Genomic DNA, 25,291 nt, shown 5'->3' with positions numbered 1-25,291 from the left:
ACTTTATGAGTTCCTGGACAGTTTTGTCTACCTAATGAGTAACAAGGCAGCCAGGGCTACCCAGTGAGACACTGTGCTAAAAGAAAAAAATATTTGGGGTGAGGAAAATGGTTCATCAAGTAAAGGCACTTGCCATGGAGCCCAATCCCCAGAAGTGTCATTGTGGAAGGAGAATTAGCTCTCTGAAGTTGTCCTCTGACCTCCACACGTGTACCATAGCAAGCCTGTGTCCCCACACAAACACACGAAAATAGTTAAGTAAATAATTGTTAAAAAATAAAGTCATCATGGTCAACCATTAAGTGCTTCCTTTACAAGCAGACAGATGGGAACTCAATTCCCAGAACCCATGTGAAAAGGCTAGGCACAGTCATACGATCCAGGATTCCAGCTTTGGGGAAAGAGAGGCAGGCAGATCCTTGAGACACACCAGCTAGCCAACCTAGTCCATCTCAAAAAGAACAACTAAGGAACAATGTCCAAGGCTGCCCTCTGTCTTCCACCTACACACACACACACACACACACACACACACACACACACACACACACACACAATCATCATGGTAGGAATACAGCTCAGTGGTAGAGTGTGTCTACCTTTATGCACAAGATCCTGAACTCAAGCCCCCAGCAAAACAAAACCAAACAGCAGCAAGGATACTTAGAGTATCTGTTCAGGAAACTGAAGTCTCTTGTCAGTAATGACCCAGGGTAGGCAAGCTGTTCAGTTCTGTCAATGGGACCTACATGTAAAGACCAACTCCACTGGGCTCTGGTCCACCTTTTCCCATCAGTGCACCCATGAGGAGACACACCTGATCTCTCCGTGAGGCAGCGTCATAGGTTCAAGACTGGATAGCCATGGAAACCCCTCCCATCTTCTTGCTTGCCTGTGTTCCCCACATCTGCCAAGCTGTGCTCCCCTCTCTCCTGTAGCCTAGAGAAAGGACTGTAGTGCCCACTCTAGAACCACCAGCTAAATTCCCACCAGGAGCCAGGACCACACTTGACACTGTGGACACAGCTCAGGTAGGTATTTGTGCTATTAGAGAACCTCAGGCCTTTCCACAGGCATAAAGCATCAAGAGAGCCAGCCTACAAAAAACAAACCCCTCCACCCTGTGAGCATTGCCCCGCCCTGAGTCCTGAGGGCTGGAGAAGGAACGAGGGCTACATCCAGACTCATCTAAAAGGCATGGCCTCAACATTCAAACACTGGACAGTGCATAGGAACATGTGGGAAGAGGGAAGGTTAAGCGTAAACACAGCTTGTCGAGGGTCCCAACAGGAAGAACATGACCCATTTGGCTCAATGTAGTTCTTGCTCCTGGCACACTGCCCAACCAAAGACCACAGAGTAGATAAACACTGTTCATCAGTTCCATTCTGAGCTGGGTCTTGACTGTTCACTAGAAACTGGCCAAGCAAGAAGCAAAAGAGAAGGGACCTAGAGAAGACAAAAGAGGGAAAGAATTCCAGCAATCAGGTGAGCTCAAAGACAAGGGTCGTCCTGTGTACTCCAGAGCCAGTCAGACACTACCAAGAGCCTGGGCCGAGAACTGAAACCCTCAGAGAGTCCCCATGCCCTGCTGGCCTCTGTGCAGCAGGCTCTCAGGACTCGGTCAGTCCAGGAACATCATGAGCTATCCCAGACCACTGAATGCCCCTCACATAGATTACACAGCCCAACACCGCAGAAGCATCAAAGCCTGGCTCAAAGATTTGAACAGAACACAACAGCCTTGCTAGGGCCAAACAGGAGTTTCTGCACAGTCTGCAGATGTCTAGCTAGAACCACCACCCACAGACATAGCTCACTTCTATGCATTGGGGTCCTCCCCCTTCCCTTGAGAAAATGCCTCCTGGTACTGGTAGGTTGGGGCTCAAAACATAATCTACAGATAAAGGGCTCAGATGAGTAGTTTTGAGAATGCTGAGGACAGAGTGGACCAAGGCCAACCTGAGCTCCTACAGGGTCCAGCTCTGTAATAGGTGTTTTGGTTTCTGTGAGAGGGATCTGTAGTTGGGTGTTACACAGGTATACATGCATGTTCAGGTGCTCATGTGTTATGTGGGCATGCATGTGAATGTCAGAGGACAACTTTAACGTTTTCCTTTTTATTTATTTATTTATTTCTGTTTCACAATTTCTATTTCACATGCATTGACGTTTTGCTTGCATATACTGTTTGTCTGTATGGAGGTGTCTGATCCCCTACAACTGGAGCTACAGACAGCTGTGATCCACTATGTGGCTGCTGGGAATTGAACCTCGGTCCTCTGGAAGGGCGGCCAGTGCTTTTAGCTGCTGATCTGCTCACCATTCCAGCCCCCGACTGCTGTTCTTCAGGCACTATGCTGGGTAGTTTTATGTCAACTTGACACAAGCTAGAGTCATCTAAAGGAGGGAACCTCAACTGAGAAAATGCCTCCATAAGAGCCAGCTGCAAGCAAGCCTATAGGGCATTTTCTTCATTAGTGATTGATGTGGGAGGGCCCCGCTCATTAAGGGTAGGCCATCCTTGAGCTGTGGTTCTGGGTTCTATAAGAAAGCAGGCTGAGCAAGTCATGTGAGGCAAGCCAGTAAGCAGTACCCTCCATGGCCTCTGCATCGGCTCCTGCCTCCAATTTCCGGCCTTGTTTGGGTTGCTGCCCAGACTTCCTTCAATGATGGACTATGATGTGCAAATGGAAGCCAAATAATCCTTTCCTCCCAACATGCTTTTGGTACTCCATCAAAGCAATAGTAACCCTAACTAGGACAGGCACCAGTCTTGTTTTTTTAAAACTGTCTCTCGACAGTCTGTATCTCACTACGTAAGCTAAGTTACCTGACCAGAGAGCCCGAGAGACCCACCTCTTTCCACCTAGACTAGGTTTACAATTAGAGACCATGTGTCTGCGGGGAGGGGTTGAGACAGGGTTTCTCTGTGTAACAAGCTCTGGCTGTTCTGGACTTGCTTTGTAGACCAAGCTGGCCTCAAGCTGGGAGCACTTTGGGAGATGTGGTCTTACGACTGCCCCTTACTACAGCGTACTTGTTGCACACATCTCGGGCTCCCTTATCTGCTGACTGTAAGTGGCAGTTACAGGCTGCCGTTAAATGTATTGCATGGTGGCACATAGAAAGCAGAGGCAGGCAGATCTCTTTGCCTTTGAGGCCAGTCTGGTCTACATAGCGAGTTCGAGGCCAGCCAGGGCTAGCCACACACAGTGAGAGCCTGTCTTTAAAAAACAAACAAACAAGCAGAAAATAGATGTCCAATTTCTCTAACTTCACAGGCAATAGAACATCTATATCTTCTTTCTCTCTCTCTCTCTCTCTCTCTCTCTCTCTCTCTCTCTCTCTCTCTCTCTCTTTCTCGGGGCCATAAGCTTTGGGGGAACAATGCCTCAGGCTCTGGCAAGGGAATATGTAGGTAGCAACATGCTTACAGCAGTGTAGTTCATGGGATGTGCTACTAAAGGTAACAAAATGTCCAACCGCAGGAAAAGAAATGAACTACAGCATACTTGAGCTAAAATAATGTATGCATGCTGAACAGTACTAGTGTAACCTTTAATCCCCAAAGAGGCAGGAGGATCTCTCTAAGTTCGAGACCAACCTGATCTACAGAGCAAGTTTCAGGACAGCCAAAGCAGCACAGAGAAACACTGTCTTGAAATTAAAACATATGGGTATTACTATCAAGCGAAGTAAAATGTTTACCATCCAGTCATACTATAATTTATTTAACGCTGTAGTGCTATGACAAGGCAGCGTTGGGAAGAAAGGAATGGAGCAGGAAAGACCAAAGATCTGAGGCTGAGCATAGAGGATTCTCTCTCCAGTGTACCAAACAAAACTATAGAAGTTTCCAAAGGGAGTGTGTAGTCTGTGTCCACCCACTGCCTGCCTGACTCCAATCAGTACAGCATCCCAGTAGCTTATGCCTAAGAGCCACTGGGAGTTGCTATCTTACCTTGAAGGTTTTGTCCTCATCTTACCTTGAAGGTTTTGTCCATGGAAGCAGAGAGAAGCATGTGGCTCTTACTGAAGACCGGACACCACTGAATGCTGTTGACCGGGCCTCTGTGGCCTCGCAGATGGAAAAGCACTTTCTTGGGGACCGTAGTCTCTCTGTACTGACTGTTCAAATATGGCTGGATGAACTCGGACACTGTGGGAGCCACGCAGAGTGGGGCCGGGGCACACCCTGCAGGGGACCCCGGGGGCTCAACATCTCTGCCCCCAGCTGCTTCTGGATTCAGCTCTTGCAGCTGCCTTAGTCTCTTGGGGATGTAAGGCAGCACGCAGGCCTCACCCCTCTTCCTCTGAGAGGAGCTGGCATTTCCAGCGGTGCTTTCCAGCTTGCTCTGAGTGTGAGAAGGTGTGAAGGCATCCCAGGCAGGTTTCAGTGGCTTAAAGCAGGCAGCTGCTAGGGGCACATGGCCAACTGGGGCTCGGTTCATCCACAAAGAAGGACCAGGAGGCTCACTGGTGGGGAAGGTGCTATCAGGTTCCTTTGAGGGCCACTGTAGCCTCTGGCTGGGACAAGACCCCGGGTCACTTCTCCAGAGCCGAGCCAGGGGCAGACGCTGCTTCCCTGGGTCTTCATAAGGAGAGTTCCCTGTGTGCTGTGCCCCCTCTTTGGTCACACCTGTGCTAGATGCAAACTCCACCTCAGGTCTGCTGATACCAGAGACGTCGCTCATCTGACCGGCAGCGTCCCCACTTCTGGCAGGGTCAGCTTCCGACTCGGGGTCAGAATCATCATACGCCACCAGCGAGGCCATATGGTCATATGAAGGTGGCTTCCTAGAACTAAACAAGATCAAGAGTCAGCAACCGTGAAGATGTGGGTGTTCCTGCACTTTAGAGCAGGATGTCCCCTTGAAAGTTAAAGCCATCAAACTCCACAAGCACAAACACATAAAGAACAAAAATGGATTCCAGATATTTCAACGTAAAGAAGCTATGTTTGGCGCAGGAGAGGTAGCTCAGTGATTGACAGTATATACGGCTCCAGAGGATCCAAAGTCAGTCCCCTGGCCTACCTCAGGCAACTCACAACCACAGGTAGCCCTAGCTCCTGAGGATCCGACACCCTGTTCTGACCTCCATGATGACCCCCACCCACACGTACATGCCCGCACACCAATAGCATATACATACACACACTTAAAAATAGAAAACATACCTTTTAAAAAGGGAAAACTATAAAGTATATGATGTCTGGGCCAGCAAGAAGCCTCGGTGGATTAAAGGTGCTTGTCGTCAAGCCGAAGCTTGGTCCCTGGAACCTACATGGTGGAAAGAGAAAATCAGCTCATGAAAATTGTCCCCCAACCTCAACATGTGTACCTTGACATGCATGCTATCACCCAGCCATATATACAAAAAAAGTTTAAAAAAAAAAAAAAAACCAGAAATCATTTTTGGAGAGATATGTATGTTAACCCTAATTTAAACATTACATAAACATATATAGAGACATTATATATAAAAATCCAAGTAATAGTAAAAAATAAATGGATTTTCTATTAAGTAGACATAATTATTTATAGCGTGTGTGTGTGTGTGTGTGTGTGTGTGTGTGTGTGTGTGTGAGGCAGGGTTTCTCTGGATAGCCCTGCCTGTCCTAGAACTTGCTCTGTAGACCAGGCTGACCTCAAAGTCACCAAGATCCATCTGCCTCTGCCTCTGCCTCTTCAGTGCTGGGAGTAAAGACACAGGCTGCCATTGGCTGAACATATAAATTTTTAAATGGAAAGCTATGTGGGGCTGGGACAGAACTCTTGCTAACATATGCAAGGTTCCAGGTTTTCCCCTCAGCATTGCAAAGCAGAGGAGAAGGAGGAGGAGGAAGAGGAGGAGGAGGAAGAAGAGGAGGAGGAAGAAGAAGAGGAGGAGGAGGAAGAGGAGGAAGAGGAGGAAGAGGAGGAAGAGGAGGAAGAGGAGGAAGAGGAGGACGAGGAGGAGGACGAGGAGGAGGTAGAAAAAAAGCAAGAGGACAACGATGTGCCTAGGTATAGCAGCACCCACCTTTGAGGCTAGCACTCATGAAGCTGAGGCAGGAGGATTATGATTTTAAGGCCACCCTGGGATACATAGCAAGACCCTGTCTTTAAAAACAACTTCAGCCTGGTGGTGGTGGTGCACACCTGTAACCTCAGGACTCAGCAGGCAGAGGCAAGCGGACATCTGAGTTGGAGGCCAGCCTGATCTGCAGATTGAGTTCAAAGACAGCCAGGACTACACAGAGAAACTGTCTCGAAAAACAACCAAAACAAAAACAAACAAACCAAAAAGCCCAAAGACCTACCTGGCATGCACAAAGCCCAGGATCAGGTCCTAAGGCGCCCCGATAGGCATCTGGTCTACCCAACTGTGGTAAGAGCAATTCTAATCATGGCATCCAAATTTGTTTGTTTCACCCCAAATGCATATGTTCACACAGTACTGAATCTCCTTTTAAACGTTCTTCCTGAGGGGTTGGTGATTTAGCTCAGTGGTAGAGCGCTTGCCTAGCAAGCGCAAGGCCCCTGGGTTCGGTCCCCAGCTCCGAAAAAAAAAAGAAAAGAAAAAAAAAGAAAAAGTTCTTCCTGGAACTCTGAGCATTCACAGATTTCTATCAGCTAGTTCTCAGTAAGAAGTGCTTTGGTCTAGAGCTCAGTATTCTGTGCACAGTTAAGTACAGACAGGAAGAAAATACGGGTGCTAAGCATAGCACAGCCAGCAGAGGGCAGAGTGGGACACAGTGCAAGCCTGGGCCGTGGACCAGCTAAGCTGGGCTTCTTTTTTTTTACTTGTGGGTTTGCTGTGTGAGTGTATGTCTGTGGGGATGTGCAAACCTGTGCACACACAAGGAGGCCAGAAGATGGAATCCTGTGCTGTTTCAGTTTCCTTCTCTTCCAGGAGTGGTCTCCATCTGTGAACTCGTACGGGCTGGGTTACAAGCAAGTGTGTAATGGTGTGTTACATGGGTGCTGGGATCTGAACTTTGGTCTTCATGATTTCAAAGCAAGTGCCTTTAAAAATGAGCCTTTCTAGCCCTATTCTTTCATGACGAGAACTCACTATGTAAGCTGGTCTTAGTCCAGTCTTTCTGCCTCAGCCTTCTGAGAGCTGGGACTGCAAGTGTATATCACAATGTCAGGTCACACACTGGGCTTCAACATCCCACTCAAAGCCTTCCACTAATGCTCAAAGCTGTCCCCTAATGGCACCATTCACCTAAGAACCCCACTGCCATACAAGTCTGCTCGTCATCCAAGGCCTGCAGATATCATTCCCACCGGCAGCTGAATCCAGGCACGTAATGATGTCCACATTTTGAGTCATCTTCTAAAAAGGACTTCTAAAACCAGCTGTGCACTCTCCAACCAAACTAAGATCCCACTGGAGACCGATTACACACAGATAGAACCATGCTCTGCAAATAATATGACCTCTATATATTCAGCAGGGATCAGAGGCCAACCTCTTGGTTCCTGGAGTGGAACCCATCAGATTCCCACCACCATACTATACAGAGCTCAGTCACAGCCTGGATTTTCAGCTACCTGGTTATCTGCAGGGTAGACTCACAAAAGAGGCCTCTAGCAGATCTGAGGACAGTGTGGCCCGTCAGTTCCACAGGAGATAGAAAGTGAATGACAGCAAGACTGGATGCCTGATGCACTGCACCGCACGTAGATTTCATTCACTCACTCAACATCTGCCACCATAGGCAAAAACAATAAATGAAGCCCTTCACTCAGCACACTCACAAGCCACAGGAAGACAAACACATTCCCCGCTCTACTTGTGAACCTATCTAGAAAGACTATCTTTTTTTTTTTTTTTTTTTCTTTTTTTTTCGAGCTGGGGACCGAACCCAGGGCCTTAAACGCTTGCTAGGCAAGCGCTCTACCACTGAGCTAAATCCCCAACCCGAAAGACTATCTTTTTTTATGGAGCTGAGAGAGACTATACCAGTGTGGCACTCTGGAAAGGTTGAAGGAACCAAGCTGATCACAATACTGAGACTAAAACAGAACCAACGCCAATTAAGATGAGTCAAGGTGATTCAAGAAAACACACATGAGGGGAGAAGGCTGAGGGAGATGCACACAATTTAGGAGATGGGTTGCCACTTTGTACTCAAGTCCAGAAACTGCCATGGGAAAAGGGGGTGTGGTGAGACCAAGAGGAAGAGGCTAACAGAGAAAAGAGTACTGAGTACTTAAGAATATTAAAAAAAGCTAAAGGGAGCACAGTTACGTAGGGCAGGGTGTCCTGTGTTTTTGTTCACTGTCCGAGAACCCTCAACCTAGATTATTTGTAGACTGCAAGTCGATGGGATAGGGAGTTGAGGAAGTTAAGAAAGACAAAATTTTTCCCGTTCAACAAAAGGGTCCTAGTTTTCTACTCTATGTTAGGCACTATGATGGATCTGATGTGAGCAGAAATTAAAACACGGATCTTGCCCCAGAGGCCACGGATACACGGTGGGGAAAGGGAAAAAAAAAAAAAAAACAGACACAGGTTTGAAGGATGAAGTTAGCCAAGCTGTCAACACTAATGGGTAAAGAGTTCAGAGCACAGCACTCTAGGGATGAACGGGAAGAAAAGGAAGGCGAGCGGCGAACTGAGCCCAGCGCTAAGAGGCGGGAAGCACGCGGCCGCCAGGTCCCGGCCCCCTCCCGCCCAGGCCCGCCGCTCACCACTCACACGGAAGCGCTTGGTACACCCCTACACCGGTCCGGCCAGCACTCGGGCCGCCCAGTGGCGTTCCACCACGACGCCGGGAACCTCAGCCAATCAGAGATGAGCTCTGCCCCGCCTCTGGCTGGACAGCCAATGGCGGTATTCCGGGACCGGAAGTTGTTCCTGCCGGCTGGGGTTTCCACGGACGCCCAGGAGGTACCGGTGGCTGAACCAGCGGTGCTGACTGGTGGAGCCGAACTGGGGCCGCCGGTAAGTGAGGAGAGGGTGGTTACTGCCAAGGGAGGGATGCCGAGGTGGCGCCGGAACCTTGGCCTGACGTCCCGGCGCCGAGCCCTGAGGGTCCAGCTCGGAACCGGACTCAATGTTCTCTGAGTACTAGCACCACGAGGGACCCAGAGGCTGCGGCGGTGCCGCCCACCCTGTCTGTCATCGTCTCCCACCACCTGGGCCCTGTAGGATCGCCAGCAGTCCCCTACACAAACTGTAAAGCTCTTGGTGCCCATTTCATAGGTGAGGAATCCTAGAGAGAAGCAGGGAAGGATCACTACTTGTGCACGGTTTCATAGCAAGCTTATGTCCAACATTAAAAGCCGATGCTCTCTGACCTCAGAGTTCCCATCTTTCCGCTGCAGTGCACCACTTCAGAGGGGGAACGCCTCAGGGAATGTACATGGTGATATGCCCGCCCTATTTGTCACACAATACACTACACACAATTGCAATGATGTTGTAGGGGCGGGAAAGGAAGAGGGTGGGGAGGTCATATGACGGTCAAGCTGAAGAAAGGGACAGCTGATGCAATGGCATGTAGCTCAGGGCTCTTGAGAGTTTGATTGGCCTCAGTCTCTTCCCACCCACCCAGCTAGCTACTAACTGGACTTGCTCTTGAAGGAAACTGGTCAAGGTGGCTAAAATGTTTCTGAGAACCTGATTGATTTCTAGGAAACCCCTCAGTAAGTGAAACTGAAAGGGTGTGGCAAAGCAGGAAAGAAAAACAATAGACTTTTAAAAAAAAAACTGAAATGGGGAGAGTATTAAAGACCGCCACCCTGGCTGGGCATTCTCATCTGCTCAACTGCCCAGTGTGATCAGGGCCCTTGGACTACACAGCCAGGGTATGTATTGCCTTCTTGGCTAGGTTCGCAGCTTGTTTACTGTTGTTCTAGTGGTTAAAGGAAAGTGTTGAAGACTTGAGAAGGGCGTGTGTCAGGATTAGGATGTTAGGCATTTATTTCATCTATTTGACTCAAGTTGTGCCCTGGTTTTGAGCAGTAGATGTAGCCAGTGCCCAGCAGCCTGTGCCCAGCAGCCTGTTCCCATTCAGAGCTTGCCCTGCAACATCTTCAAACCTCTGGCTGACTTGGCCTCCTTAAGTGGTCAGTGCCTGAATACGTTTGCATTCTTATCGGGACATGTGTCTTTGTAAATTAGCATCTTTCTCTCTGAAGGTAGTGTTCGTGGGGTTGAGCTTGTAGTTCCATTATTAAAAGGCTTACTTGGCATGTTCCAGGCTCTGGGTTCAATCCCCAATGCCTTTGGCTGGGAAAATAGCCTTTCATTAACTAGACCATCATCTATCCCTAAGTTTAGGAGTGTAAAGAACCGCTTGCTCTAAAGGGGTTTTGTCTTCTGCGATCATGTCAATCTGAAACTGTTGTTATCTACTCTTTGAGACCACAGTCCCGAGGTATCTAGAAAGTTTCCTAGACCACCCTCTTTCCAACCTGCCCCTAAAATCTTGCTGTCTTCCTCCCTCAGGCTGGAGCGTCTGTGGGTCTTACCTGTGATGGTTTCCTCGTGGTGCAAATCCTTTTCTTTCCTATCTGTTCACACTGTAATGTGCCCCTTTCTTTATGAGCCTACCATGTTATCTAGAACAATGCCATCTTTCCAAATGAGCCACAGGTTAGAGGGCCTGCAGAGGGGAATTATGGGTGGAGGAGCCTTTGTGGGCTTCTCCTCAGAGACCTGCTGTGCTTGCTCTGCAGTACGCAGGGTTTTTGGCAGATTGACGTTTTACAATCCCAGTACTTTTGTTACAGGGGATAATAGATGACTTCCTGGTTATTACCTCTTTCTTTCTTCCATATTGTATTAGTAGTTGGGTAAATAAATAGCATTTCCTTAATAAAGAGACGACTTCACCCGAGGTTGATGTTGCCCTTAACCCTTTGGCATCTTGGAGTCCTGCATAAAGATGGTAAACCTGAGCTGACCTTTGTACATCCAGTGACTGTGCAAATGTCGCTGTACTTCAAGAACTCCCAGCTAAACACCTCTGCAGTTAAGCTTAATTCTCAAGGTTAGCAAACAAAAACAGCGGAGGATGGGGAGAGCTCGTCACACAGGACAGAGGTAAGTGTGTGACTGCATGAAGGAAGGAAGATGGGAGCTCTGTTTTCCTTGCCCCAACCGTTCCTAGAATATTCACTCAAGAGATTGCCTCTCACTCTCTTGGTCTCCCTCCCTCTCTCCCTCATGCACGCACGCCAGACGCCGCACACACACGCACGCCACACACACACACACACACACGCCACACACACACACACACACACGCACGCCAAGCACACACACACACACACACACACACACACACACACACACACACACACACACACACACACACACACGCACACACACGCACGCACACACACACACACACGCGCGCGCGCGCGCACACACACACGCGCGCGCACACACACACACACACACCTGACTAAACAGTGACCGTGCGTGAGGAAAACGGATCTCACCTGTTATGTCCTCTCTCTGATTTGGTTTGTACGCCGCTTCCAAGTCAGAGTTATAATACTTGACGAGATAGGTGCTCCCCTCCAACGCGGATCCTAAAGGCACATCCGGTTCCCTAGCTGACGATATCCTCTCCCATTCCTGTTGTAGTGGAAAGAGACTAGCTGTCCCAGGCTCGCTCACTCATCCTCCCTGGCACTCAGTTTCTAGGAGTTGACTGCAGTTCTGGCCACAGCTGATTGCAGTCTTTGCAGAGCCCCACATTTGTGAAGGAGCAGGGTAAATAAAGGCAAATCCAGGAGTAACCAGAAAAGGGCAGATGTTACAATGGGCAAAGAAGCCCAATTAGAGGTCTAAGACCTAGAGGAAACTTAAGGTGCTCACCAAACTTCCCTTTGTGGGAATCAGTAAGATGGTTCTCAATGGCCGCTGTCCCGCCGTCCTAGTTTGGGTATTGTGAGTTTATTGACTTGTATGAATGTGGTAGTGTTGGACAAACTTAACCAATGGATAAATACAAACAAGTGGCATCTCCACTGTGCATCTCAGAGGCAGGTAGGTGGGGGACAGTGGCTGGGAACCACCTGAGCTTTTGTCCTCCAGTCGAAACCTTCCATCCTGCAGGACGTTGTCAGGGAGGTAACACAACAGTATGTTCTGTGAAGGCAGTAAAGGTCCTGTCCTGCGGGGGGGGGGGTTCATTAAACTCAGAAAGTAAACAACTTACTAGCTTCAGAAAATCCCTGAAACTAACCAGATTCCCTAGGTTCCTCCCTCCCCTCAAGCATACATGAGCAATAAGGACTGATGAGAGAGACTCTCAGAGGAACCCAGCTGCCCAGAAGAGGCTCAGACCACCTTAGCTGCCTTCGGGCTGTGTGGTACCGTCCAGGTGACTAGCTCTCATGAGCCATCACCCATGCTAGAGTGGGCTTTGGTGATACAGCTGCTTCTGAGTCATCTAAATGACTCATGGGTTCAAAGTGGAGTAGAGGGCCAGAGGGACACAGCACTCACTGGTTCACCACTTTGGACTTCGGTGGTGTGCTTAATCGGATCTGTTCTCAGAAGCGAGGAGATAGCTGTTCATGTATCCTCAAGAATACTGTCACGTAGCACATTCCTCTGTAGTCACATACTTCTATATCCATGACCTACACAGGACAGATCTGTCACAAGATTCTGGTGAGGCTCAGGTGACTTGATGCATGGAGGAACTTAGACCAAGGTACCAGGTCAGGGTGCTCAGTTACTGGTCCAGCACAGGCTACGGCTCCTCCTCTAACACCAGTCAGGTAGAGCTGAGTTAGTGGATCCCTAGAGTCCTCACTCCCTAACCTGGGAATAACAAGACTTGGGTGCACGTGTATCTGGCTTACAGTTCGTAGTGTGTTCCTGCATCAGTTTAATCTCATTTATTTCTATAACAGGCCATAGGTAAGTTTAAAAGTTCCAAGTTACCTCTTTATAGATAAGAAAGTGCCTGGCCCAAGAGGACTCCAGATGGCCCAGTCCCCAGCCTTTCCAGTGTCAATAGAGATAGTGTCTGATAGAAAGAAGATGCAGGCACACCTTCTGGCCTCAGTAAGGCAGCACGTGGGATAGCCAGGCTCATGTGGGATGGCCAGGCTTACCGTCCGTATGGTCGAGAACTCAGAACAGAGAGGACCTGTCCACCTGGACCTTGCTGTGAGAACACATTTGGCCAGCTAGAGGCCATGTGCATAACTGTGTTCTTTATGGTTGCAAAGGCCTGAGAGATATTCCCAGGCAGTAAAGTTAAAGAACAAATAAGATTTTGCAAAGTGTTTTGGTGTGGTGGATGTAGCCTTACTAAAGTGTGTTTCTATTCCAAGCAAACATGATTTCCTCTCTCTGGGCACCAGATGGGAACAAACATCACCCCATGCCAACTTACTGTTTACAAGAAGGCCCTCCTGTGCTGGCCTCGTTAGTACTTCCCACTAATGCCTTTAGTTCTCCTTGTCAGCATGGATGCTGCGCTTTTTATGATCCCCAGATTTCTCCTTAACTCTTTGCATGAATGTCCTGTTGCCCCGTTCTGTTACAGCTCAGTGACCACATCTCTCTGAAAGGTTGAGTGCTGTAAAGGAAGCACAGCGACAGCAGTCTGCTCATGGCGCCCACCCTCCTCTCCCATTCCATTTCTCCCCACAGAGTCCTGTCTCCACTGCTGAACACACTTCTCACACGCCAGCTGCAGGCCTAGGTCCTAGAAGATGGCAGACATGCCCAGCGGCGAGTCCTGCACCTCTCCACTGGAGCTCTTCAACAGCATAGCTGCTCAAGGGGAGCTCGTGAGGTCCCTCAAAGCTGGAAATGCACCAAAAGTAGGTGATTTGTCGGGCTCTCCAATCCGGGCACCTGAGCCTCCACACCTGCACAGCTGTCTGGGTACAGTCTGCTGAGTTCAGTGTTGTTCTTATGCCTGTGTTTGTGCATGGCCTTTGTTCTGTAGGGAACTGCTCCGCAGATCTCAAAGATGCCAGAGTCTTAGGTAAAACAGTATAGGATTCACGTGTGATCTGCCCGATACTGTAGGCCTTCTTAGTGTTGTGTGTGCTCTGTGTAACAGTTGTGATGCCCTATGTCTTTCATTGGTTGGTTGGGGTTGGGGTTGTTTTGTGTTTGTTGCTATACTGTATCTGTAGAGGATATAGTAGTTACCTTTTTGTCTGTTGCTATGACAAAATGCAGGACAGAAGCAACTTTAGGAAGAGAGTGTGTTTGTCTTACAGTGTAAGGTTAGTCCTTCATGCAGGGAGAGCATAGAGGCAGGACTGTGAGCCAGCTGGTCATATCGGGTCACTGTCAAGAGATAGAGAAGAGCATCTGCGCCCAGCTCTCTTTCTCTGTGGAGTAACACCACCTACATTAGGGTGTGTCTCCCACCTTAATTAGCCCTGTCTAGAAGCTGCCGTTTAGACCTGGGTAGAGGATTATTTCCAGGGCACTTCTTCATCCTGTCAAGTTGACAGTGAATGAAGTGACAGGTGGAATGTGTGCATCCTCAGTGCAGATGAAGAACCTCTCTGTGTTTAGTAGTTCCTGCCCTGTGTTAGGTGAACCCAAGGATACAGAACCCAAGCTAAAGGTCCTGAGCACCAGGCCTTCCAGCCTGCTCTCCCCAGCTCTGCTCATGCACAGGCGTTTTCAGTTTACCGCTGATTCTCTTAAGGTTTACTGGATGTGCCTACTATGCCCCTCCTTTCCTAATTTCAAGTCTGGGACTTTGGCCCAGGCCACAAGAGATTCCTCTTTCATGCACACTCCCGTCCTCCAGCTGCCGGGATATGTCGCAGTTCTAGTCCCGTCACTGTTAGTCCAGGGTTATCGCACGGTGTCAACACATAGACAGCTGAACGTCAACTGTAGCATGAGCCCTTTCCTTCCCTTCCCCTCCCTTCCCTTCCCACCTTCTGTTTTCTCTAGGGTTAATGTTTGCCTTAATTTCTGTTTGCCCGGCCTTTTCTGTGTTCCTCATAATGCCGTTGCCAGCCACCACATAACACAATCAAAGACGCTAGGGTCTGATAGGTTGTGAACACAGTCAACATAGTGTTTGTACTTGAGTTACTTTTGTATAATTTGAGCTTTTGTTTCCTGTTGGGTGAGAGTTGTTTGTTTGGTTTTGGACGATGGCATGTGGCACATGCTAAGGAAGCATTCTGCCACTGTCTTCGCTACTTTTCTCATTTCTGTATCCAGATGGCTGACCCAGAACACCAGCTTCAGAGAGGAAGAGTTTTTCTTATCACACAGTTTGACGGTCCACTCCCTCATGGTGTCAGATGCATCTGTCTGATACCCCAAGCCATGGGATGGTACTACCTACATTCTAGGTGGATCTTCCCTCACCTGATAAACCACTGTGGAAACATCTTGACAGACACACCCATCAGTGTCACCTGGGCGATATCAAGTCCAATCAAGGTGACCCTAAGAGTTAGCCGTCACAGCCTAAGGACAGGTATTCAGGCCTAGTGTGTGTGTTCATTTATCATTAAGCTTGTATGCCCACTTACTTAATAATAGCAAGGTTTGTGCCCTCCTACCTTGGCAGAAGCCCCTGTACCCCATGTGTACCCCATGTTTATCCAGTCTCTTGACTGCATCAAAGCTCACATCAGTCAAGTAGTGGGCCTGTACCATCTAGTTTAGCGCACTGATGTGTGGATGCTTAATGACACGTTTCTCATACGTCATCCCCACCATTAAGCAATGTAGGACTATCATGGCTCTTCCCTGGGAGTTGAATTCTCAACACACAGCAGCTACTATGTAAAGGTAGCGTCTTGGGCAGTCTTGCAGGACCTCTGTCAATTTACCTTTCCAAAGTTTTGATTGATGGCTAAGCTAGGTGTGGAGTTCTGAGATGGAGGCGACTTTCCCTTAGAATTCTGTTGTTTCATTTTGTCTCTCGCAGAATCTCAATGTCGTCCAGCCTAACCTCAACCTGCAAGGATACCCATGAACTTCTGATCTTCCTGCCTCTGCCTCCTGGTTGCTTACACCAGAGTGATGGGAAACCACACTTAACTTCCCTTGAAATGTGGTCCCTGTGGCTTGGTCACCATTGTCAGTGCATTTTGTTGTGCTCACTAGGGACATTGGAGTCCTTCTGTTCTTGTGCTCAGACATTCCTGAGATAGGACCAGTACTCCTTGTAAACTTTAGTTCTCAGAAACCATATTGTTCATTTGATCTGTTTGGTGCTCTTCTTTTCTGTTCTTAGGTCAGAAACCACTCCTCCAGCTTTCGTATTTCTTGCTGCCACTTCCCATTTCTTTCTGTTCTTTGAGGGCAGCTCCTCCCCTGCTGTCCTCCCTTTCTCCTGCTGTAAGCTCCCAGGCGTCCCTTGGACGTGCTCCTTAGTTCACTGAGCGGGTAATCAGGGCTCCTGGTGCTCTCTGCCCTGTGTGCCCCAGAGTCTTCCCTTCCCTCTCACATCACAGGCATCGCAGATGTGTGCTGTAGCTTGCCATCTACTCAAAGCCTTGGAGACAGTTGTCAGCTGTCCTGTGCACGGCCCCTTTCCTCGATAGCTGTGGGACTTGTTTCGGTTGAGGAATCTTTGTGTTCAAAGTATTAGCCTCTTTTTTTCCGGAAATCATATTCACTGTGATGGGCTATCCAGGGAGTGTGAGTGCTGGTGTTGGTATACTTCCCACTGTTATATATGGCAGTCTCTGGTCTACATACCACTGTCTTCCCATGGAAACTTCTGAGAGAACCGAGGCCCTAGGCATGGGCTGAACTGTTTCCTGAACAGATCTGAGCCGGCTTTCCTGTTATTGCCCGTATGTCATTACTCCATCACCGACACCTGGGTCTCTGGTAGTCTGTGCTGTGAAGTGGGCTCACTGCCCTCCAAACCAGCCCTTCTCGGCTTTTCTTTTTCTCATGTGTTCAGTGTCTCGGTGGCCCCTGAACTTGCCACCTTCTGGGTCCTATAGCTGCCACCCTGTTCCTGTTCCTTTGTCTTCTAGGGTTGTCCTTTTTAAGGAGCTTTCTAATAGTGGGTTTTAGGAGCTGGTCAGTCCACATCTTCAATGGCAGCAAAAGCACTTCATGGTCTTTTGCTGCCTCCACTCTTAGGTCTCCATGTCCTCCTCCACTGCTGCTTTCCATCTGTCTGTCTTCTCGCACGTCTGTTCATGCTACCAGCTGGTGCCGTCCACCTCACATTCATTGGTTGGTCATTAGGCTGAGCAAACCATTACATCTTAAAGGAAATAAGTGGTGTAAAGTGCCACACCCACTCCAGTAGAGTCTGTGTGACGTGAAGCTCTTGTGTTTCGTTTCTGTCCAGACAGAGGCCTATGCCTGGAATGCCTTGGCCTCCTGGAGGTCCTGGCCGTCTCCCTACAAAAAGATGATGACCAGGGTCTAGGCTTGCGGTGGAGGTGCCTTCTGTGTTCTAGCCTTGGTGATCTTAGCAACTTGAAGCTGTCAACAATATCTGATTTTAAGACTATAGCAGTGTGGGAATATGGCATGTACCTTTAGATGTCTCAGGAACTGAAAGTTCAGAGACGGAAACGTCTCACACCATCATGATCCTGATGAACTCAACGGCTGCGATGAATTCAACTGCTGCACCCATTAGTTCCCAGCAGATAGGAGAGAAATTCATTGCAGTTACTAACAACATGACTGTTCCAGAAAAGCCTTTCCCCCCTTTTAGATAAGTTTTGTTTAGCATGATTCAGAATAGTAATGATTCTTTTAGAAAGATCATAGACAAGTTCCAACAAGTTGAACAAACTTATCAAGGGTTAACTATGGTTATAAAAGTTTCCTTATTATTCTGAGGGGCCATAAATATAGAGTTTAAACTTTATTATGACAAAGATGGATGATGAATGCATACCTGGTGCCCACAAATCTGGCAGTATAACTGCAGTTTTTTAAACTATTGTTTGCAGTTGAGAACTGTTTCCTAGACTGTATGTTTAGCTTTTCTCTCTGTAAAGGACATTGGTGGGGTAATGAATAAGAGCTGGATGACTGCCAATTATGATGCACCTGCTCTAACTGCTTAAATCTACACCAAGAAGTAAAGCTTTTCGCAGCAGCACACAGCTCGAGTTTGTGTCTGTCTGTCACACCGAATCCGTTCTCTACCTGGAATCCAAGCCTTGGTCCCTCTGCTGACGCACTTGCCTGGGTGGTCTGCGACAGTAAAGAGAAAGTCATGTCCAAACACCTGATTGTCCAGAACTCACCAGGTGGGCTCAGTGAACTAGGACAAATGGTTTTCAGGCAAAGGTCTAAAATACACAGAAGTCCCAAGTATCTATCATTTCTCCTGCAAACCTACTTTAGAAGGCTAACAGTGGCATTTCTGTCAGTTGAACATTAAAGTTCAGTAACACTATATGTAATGTTTTTAATTAGTACTCCCTTTTTTTCATCCTCATTCTGAGACAGGATCTGGCTGGTAGCCCTGGCTGCTCTGGAACACACAGACAGAGATTCACCTGCCTCTGTCTCCCGAGTTTGACGCCATTAGAACACTGGCTTTTAAGTTGAGTCTCCATGTCCTAGACCACAGTACACTGAAAAAGGAAGCAAGTCAGGCAGGTCTGCTTTTATTCTGGGCTACAGAAGTTCCCTGAGCAGGGATAAGGTTAAATGTTTCCTCTTTCCAGAATCGGATCAGAAAGAGTATAAATTGTCAAGTCGGTAATTAAAAGATACCATTTGCTGTGTGCTTCAGAGCAAGGCAAGTCTGCGGCAGATAATTGTGCAGATGAAACTTGTTAAACCTTTATTTTCTTTCCAGTGCTGAGCCTAGGACGGCATCTGCTCGCTTGTGTGAGCTATAAACATGGAGTTATTGACTGCATGAGGTAAACTCATTCTGATAACAAATTCTAGATAGTGTAGTTTGTGAAGCACTGTGCACTACGGAACCCTAGCTCCTTTAGCCGGGGTCCTGTACTGGTGAACTGCGCTCTAAGTGAGGTTGGAGTCATGATTTTCTTCCCCAGGCAGCCCATTTATAGTAATGGTGCATAAAGTCTAAGTAGAAATGTGTGTGTTTCCCTAGGCGAGCAAATTAGACTGCATAGTCTCTGTGGTCCAGCTATGGCAGTTACCAGTCTAGAGCTTGAGGTCACTCATGATTTGCTCACCTTACTTAGGCCTGTTCTTTGAAGCTTCTGGAGTGGCCACTGTGAGCGCCTGGAAAAGGGATCCTCAGTAAGTTTCCAGAGGGCCTAGGGATACAGCTTACAATTGCTGCTGCTACTCTCTCCTTTTCTCTTTTTACTTCTTTTTTTAAAAAATAAAGTCTTATGTAACCAGACTGTCCTCCAACTTTCTGTATTGCCAGGAATGATTTAGACCTCCTGATCCCCCTGTCTATACCTCCCAAGTGTTGGGGTTGCAGGAACCATGGAATGGAGACACTAGAAACAGCCTGGTTAGCTAGAAAGATGGCTCAGCAGTTAAGAGCCTTTGCTTCTCTTACAGAGGAACTGACTGGGTTGGTTCTCAGCACCCAATGATAACTCACAAAGATAACTCCAACGCTAGGAGGCCCAGTGCCCTCTTTTGGCCTTCACAGGTACATATGGCACATACATACATACGTGCATACATACATGCATACATAGGGCAAATACTCATACACATCAAATAAAAATAAATCTTAAGAAATAGCTTGATGGGACTGTGTCATGCTGCGCTGTCCCTGTCTCTGAGCATCCCTCGGTGCACACTTTTCCCTGCCTTCTCCTGCTTTCTTGACGGATGTGCCTTTGAGTTGCCATCACCTCTCCTCTGGCCTCTTAGGTTGTGTCTGTAAATTTTCATTCTCAGCTGTGCAGAATGTAACATGGTGCAGTGTGCACTCTGAGCTCCATTAAAGGAGCTGTCACACACACGCCTTGTCATAAACAATAGTGTGTTCTGAGTCACAGCTACTGCCCCATGTGGTTCTAGTCATAATCTGTAGCACTAGAGTATCACACAAGTGGAAGCTATACCTGAGCCCAGTTCCCTGCCTGTTCAGGACAACTCCCTGGCCCCCACAGTCCTCAGCAAGCCCTTGCCAAGGCTGTTGTAGAACTCCACAGGCGACGTGTGTGAAAGGCCTTGCACAGTGCCTGCCACCTGTCTGCTTTTCTGCAGACCTTGTCAGCATTTGAACTTCACCTTGTTTTCCCTTTAGGATGAGATTGAGTCTGCAGTAAAGATGTTGTTGTCATTAAAAATGAGCTATAAGACCGCCATGGGGGAGGAATACAAGGCTGGCTGCCCTCCTGGGAATTCAACAGCTGGGAATAATGGTGACCCAGATGCCACAAAAGCCAGCGAGGATTTTGTGGATCCATGGACGGTGCGGACAAGCAGCGCAAAAGGCATCGACTACGACAAACTCATTGGTGAGTCATCACCCGCCTCCTTCACAGCCCCTCAGTGTCTAGTAGGGACTGCTGTGTCCTCCTCGTTGGCATTTCTGAATAAGTGCGCTTTGGCAAACTTCTATGCATTTTCAATTGGCACGGTAACTGTGTATATGTGTACCCTAATGCCAAAATCAGGATACTGGACATGGTTATCGGCACCAACAATCTTTTTCTTGCTGGTATTTAAGTTCTCTCTGGTAGCTATTGTGAAATACATAATGCATCTTGTTGATGGCATCCACTCACTGTTGGTGGCCCATCAGAATTCACTAATCTCACTGGGACAGCCTTTCCCCATTCTCTTCCCCTGCCTTGTACTCTCCCTTTAGATCCCACACAGGATGAGATCCTATAGTATTTGATCTTCTGTGACTCCTGATCTAGCTTGTTCTTGGGGTTAAGCTCTATTGTAGATAACAGGATTCTACTTCCTTTCACAGCTATGTTGTACTCTGTGTGTGTATGTGTGTGTGTGTCTGTATGTGTGTGTGCGTCTGTGTGTGTGTGTGTGTGTGTGTGTGTGTCTGTAAACACATCACATTTGCTTTGTTCAGAAACACATGGGTAGATTCCATCTTGTGAGTATTTCAATAGAAATTAAGATACTTCCTTAAACATAGTAATTTCAGTATCTTTGGATATATATGATATTTTTAAATTTTGAGTTATTTCTATTGGAGTTACTTCTAAGTAAAAGGCTTCAATATCAGAAACAAATAGATCCTGGATTGTATATTATAGTTACAAAGAATTTAAAATTAGATAACAATAAACCAACATGGCGGCTCATGCCTGTTATGAGCAATTAGGAGTGAAGGCGAAAGGGTCAGGAGTTCAAGGTAATCCTCGGCCATAGTTCAGTGACAGCCTAGGACACATCGATTATGCCCCAAGAGACCAAAGTTTTAAATGACACAAAATGACATATTTCAAAATTGGGATCTGATGTGAGCAACCTGGTAGGTTTCCCTAGTGTGAGAGCTCTTTCAGAACTGGAGAGCTCCATCGCAGTCGGCTTGTGTGCTACCAAGGGCTCACTAGGGCTCACCATCACACGCTTCCTCAGGCGCTGGCTGTCCACGGGTGTCATTGACAGTTGTCAAGGAAGAAACCACTGAGGTGTTTATGTCTCCATCAGAACTACTTCAGCAACCTAAAACATAGACTGTCACTGAGGGGAGAGTCTCTTCAGGACCAACATGAATCTTAAGTCAGCAGTTTGAGAAATGTGGGAATTGTAGCTGTTGTCAGGGTAAGCTACACCTTAAGGAATGTGTGCATGCGTGTGTGTGTGTGCGTGTGTGTGTGTGTGTGTGTGTGTGTGTGTGTGTGTGTGAGCATGCGTGTGTGTGAGCGTGCGTGTGTGTGTGTGTGTGTGTGTGTGTGTGTGTGTGTGTCTGAATTAGCAGCAAGACTGCTTTCTGGGTGCATCCCCATCACAGTCTAGACTCAGGCAAGTAGCATACAGTGTATGGTGTACCCCTTTCGCTGTTTTGCTACAAAGGTCCTTTCCCTGTCTGTGGGGGTAAGCATTACAGCCCAGAGCCTAAGGAGACCAGGGTCATTGAGACAGGTTACTAAGCCTTTTGCATCTAAGAAAATCATCTCTTCTGTTTCCTGGTGTTTTTTGCAGTTCAGTTTGGAAGCAGCAAAATTGACAAGGAGCTGATAAACCGAATCGAGCGAGCCACGGGCCAAAGGCCACACCGCTTCCTGCGCCGGGGCATCTTCTTCTCCCACCGGTCAGGACCCTCCTTCTGCTCTGGGTTCACAGAACTGGGGATGCTGGGGGGGCCTGGCACCTGGGCAAAGTGAGGCTACTGTAGTAACTCATTGTGGAATCACCTCATCCCTGCAAGGCCTCAGCTTTTGTGAACACCCACTTTACAGTGGAGGTCATTCCTAACATGCAGTCCTATTCTGTGCTGTGAATCATAAAAGGGCGTGAGAGCAAGGGCGTGTCCTCCCACGGCAGGACTTCCCACACAGTAAGCAGGAAGCTTCCTGAAGTTACCCATGCTCATCCTCCCCCTCATGAATGACATCAAGAGACATTTACAGCTGAGCCCTTGGGGCAGAGAATCCCTGCTTTGGACCATAAATTCTGTGCAGATAACATCAAGAAGGGCAAGTTCTAGAAGACTTCATGCCTCTTCCATCCCACAGATTGCTTTTCCTCAGCTCAGTTCATGGAACTGATGACCTGAGGTCGGGGTGTTCTGTTCTACTTGTGCTTCAGCGAGCACCCAGGAAAGAACATTCCCACCCAAACGGTTCACAGCGTATCTGCAGAGGGTTCTGGGTCCTGCTCAGTCCACAGTCAGTATTTTCTTAATTGGGCCAGTGAGATGGGTCAGCAGGTAAAGGTGCCTACTGCCAAGCCAGACTCAGTGCTACTGAGTGCTGTTCCCAGGACCATAGGGGAAAGGAGAGAAAAGAGACTCCCTCAGAATGTCCTTTGACATTGATATTCAGTCCATGGTATGAACACACATACACAGAAACACACATACATCCATAAAATACAATTTAAAAAGTTGTGGCCAGGTGTGGTAGCACATACCCTTAATCCCAGCACTCAGGAGACAGAGGCAGGGATTCACTGTGAGTTTGATGCCAGCCTAGTCTACATAGTTTTAGGATAGCCAGATACATAAAGAAACCCTGTCGCGCGCGTGCGTGCGTGCGTGCGTGCGTGTGTGTGTGTGTGTGCGTGTGTGTGTGTGTGTGTGTGTGTGTGTGTGTGTGTGTGTGCGTGCATGTGTGGTTTAACGTTTGCAAAGTATTGACTACTTTACTGCTGGTGTCTCAGTACAGAGGTTTTTATCTCCCAGCAGAGAATCCTCCCTGTCAGCAGTCTCCCAAAACTGGGTGAGGGGCACACCCACAATCCCCACACTAAAGAGGTGGAAGCAGGAGGAACAGAAGTTCAGGGTCATCTGTGACTGCATAGACAATTCAAGGCCAGTCTAGGAAACTTGAGGACCCTATCTCCGAAATAGAAAGAGAGCAAGTCCAGCAAATTCTGAGTTAAGATATATCTGCCAGCTCCATTCTTCTTCAAGATTATTTTAGCTCCTTACACTTCTGTGTGAATTTTAAAACCAGCCTTTTCTAGAAAAAAGGCCTCTGAGATTTGAACAGAGCTTTGTCAATACAAAAACATAGTTCTCACCCCTTGGAAAATAAGACAAATTTATTCTGGTGCCAAATATGAGTGACCATAGGCCAGAGACAGATTCATTCCTGAAACACCATGTTGTTCCAGGGTGATAATAACTTCAGAACAAAATGAAGTCATGACTGGGGTGGGAGGGGACTCAGGCTGACCTCTGCCATAGGCCTCAGTTGCTCTCTGATGCCATTCCTGGCTTTGCTACTGGTGGTTGCTTAGAACATTCCAAAAACATTGCCTGATAGTCCCAAAGTTTTCCAGTCACTCCCTAAGGCGGGCAGTGACTGGCTATTGAAGAAGCTAACGTGACCTGTAATGTTCTGATCCACCTGTGTGCACCACCATGCCTGGTCTTGAGCACAAAGCAAGCTTTCTCCTGGGCTTCAGTGTACATGGTGTTCCAGATCTGTTAGCCAGTTTGGTGAATATTGTGATCTTAGAGTACTGCCTTGGGTTTTGGGGTTTGGTTTGTTTATTAGGCGGGGTCTAGCTGTATAGCCCTAGCTGGCCTAGAACTGTTGCTGTTTATGCCAAGGCAGAGTCTTAGTTTTCCGGGATAGCCTGGAGCTCACAGTCCTACTAGGAATACTGGCACACCCAGATTCCCAAACTTGCCTTTGTGGGGGTTTTCTGATTGATAATTTATTCTTTTTGCTGGTGAGAACACCATGCAGATATTCTGCTCTTTTCCTAATTTATTATTGTGTGGATGCGTGTGTTTGTTTAGCCATTGCATGTAGCTGTCACAGGACAGCTCGTGGGATTTGCTTCTCTCCCGAGAAGCAAGCTCCAGTGCTCAGGCTTGAAGCAAACATTTTTGCCCACTGAGCTGTCTCACGGTGTTGATCTTATAGTCTCAGACATCTTAGAGATTCACTGCCCTGCCACTGTGCTCCTATGTAATAGCTCAGGGAAGGCATTGAACGTTCTGAGGTTGCAGAGCCCATTACCTCATGCTGTCTGTGAAGAGGCACCTACAAGCTCATCTAACAAGGCCCTTTGGGAAGGGCGTGCGTGAGATGGGCCTTTGCCCAGTGACCAGATGATACGCCCTCTGGCCACTTGAAAAGCAACTCAGGGCGGGGCTTCTCTCTGTTCCATGTGCCCACTAAATTCACTGTGTGAAGCCGGTGTGGTGGCTTCGTCCCAGCAGTCAAGAGGCCCCAATGGCAGACAGATGAGACCAGCCAGGGCTACATAGTGAGACCCTGTCTCCAAAATGAAAAAGATATGTGAATGAGTTTGAGCCCTGTGCTGTGCATGTGTTAGCACCAGGAGGGGAAGCAGGAATGGGATTCCCAGGCTACTCTTAGCCACACAGCAAGAGCCTGGCTCAGAAAGCCAGGAAACGAGAAGGTGATGCACACCTCTAGTCCTGGCCAATTAGGGGTTCAATGTCACCTTCCACTGCATAGTGAGCTCAAGGCCAGGCTGAGCTAAATAAGACCCTTCCTATCTCTCAATGTGCAGAGCACACAGTATACATAAGGCAGAAACCAGCAGCTAGCACTACTGGTAGGCCTTTTCCCCTGGATCGTGGGAGAAGGTAGCACCAGAATGGTTTTTGTCTGTTCATTTCTTTTTTGAGGCAGGGTATGATAGCTTGGGCTGACCTAATTCATTATGTAACTGAAGCTCCCTGAACTCCTGACCCTCCTGCCTATATATACCCCAGAGTACCAAGACTGCAGTCAGGCATTACCTCTTCTGGCACAGCCCCACTGTTATC

The 25,291-nt window shown here is 48.0% G+C and overlaps 2 protein-coding genes across 3 annotated transcripts in view; one reads left to right on the top strand and one right to left on the bottom strand.

The window, feature by feature from the left end:
- The window catches only part of Wdr25 (WD repeat domain 25), a 130,088-nt gene extending 125,287 nt beyond the window's left edge, over nucleotides 1-4,801 (bottom strand). For both annotated transcript variants that reach the window (XM_032908416.1, XM_032908417.1), the window contains exon 1: nucleotides 3,990-4,801. In XM_032908416.1, the coding sequence (XP_032764307.1) occupies nucleotides 3,990-4,778 (789 nt within the window). In that variant the 5' untranslated portion in view covers nucleotides 4,779-4,801. The remainder of the gene's footprint in view (nucleotides 1-3,989) is intronic.
- Nucleotides 4,802-9,187: 4,386 nt separating this feature from the next.
- Nucleotides 9,188-25,291, top strand: part of Wars1 (tryptophanyl-tRNA synthetase 1) — a 30,555-nt gene continuing 14,451 nt past the window's right edge. The window contains exons 1-4 of the mRNA XM_032908415.1: nucleotides 9,188-9,204; nucleotides 13,627-13,799; nucleotides 20,150-20,363; nucleotides 22,021-22,129. Coding sequence (XP_032764306.1) covers nucleotides 13,689-13,799; nucleotides 20,150-20,363; nucleotides 22,021-22,129 — 434 coding nt within the window. The 5' untranslated portion in view covers nucleotides 9,188-9,204; nucleotides 13,627-13,688. The remainder of the gene's footprint in view (nucleotides 9,205-13,626; nucleotides 13,800-20,149; nucleotides 20,364-22,020; nucleotides 22,130-25,291) is intronic.

Source organism: Rattus rattus, chromosome 7 (genome assembly GCF_011064425.1).
Source record: "Rattus rattus isolate New Zealand chromosome 7, Rrattus_CSIRO_v1, whole genome shotgun sequence".
Classification (NCBI taxonomy): Eukaryota; Metazoa; Chordata; class Mammalia; order Rodentia; family Muridae; genus Rattus; species Rattus rattus.
The sequence above is the reverse complement of the archived record's forward strand: the minus strand, read 5'-3'. Positions and strand labels throughout refer to the sequence as shown.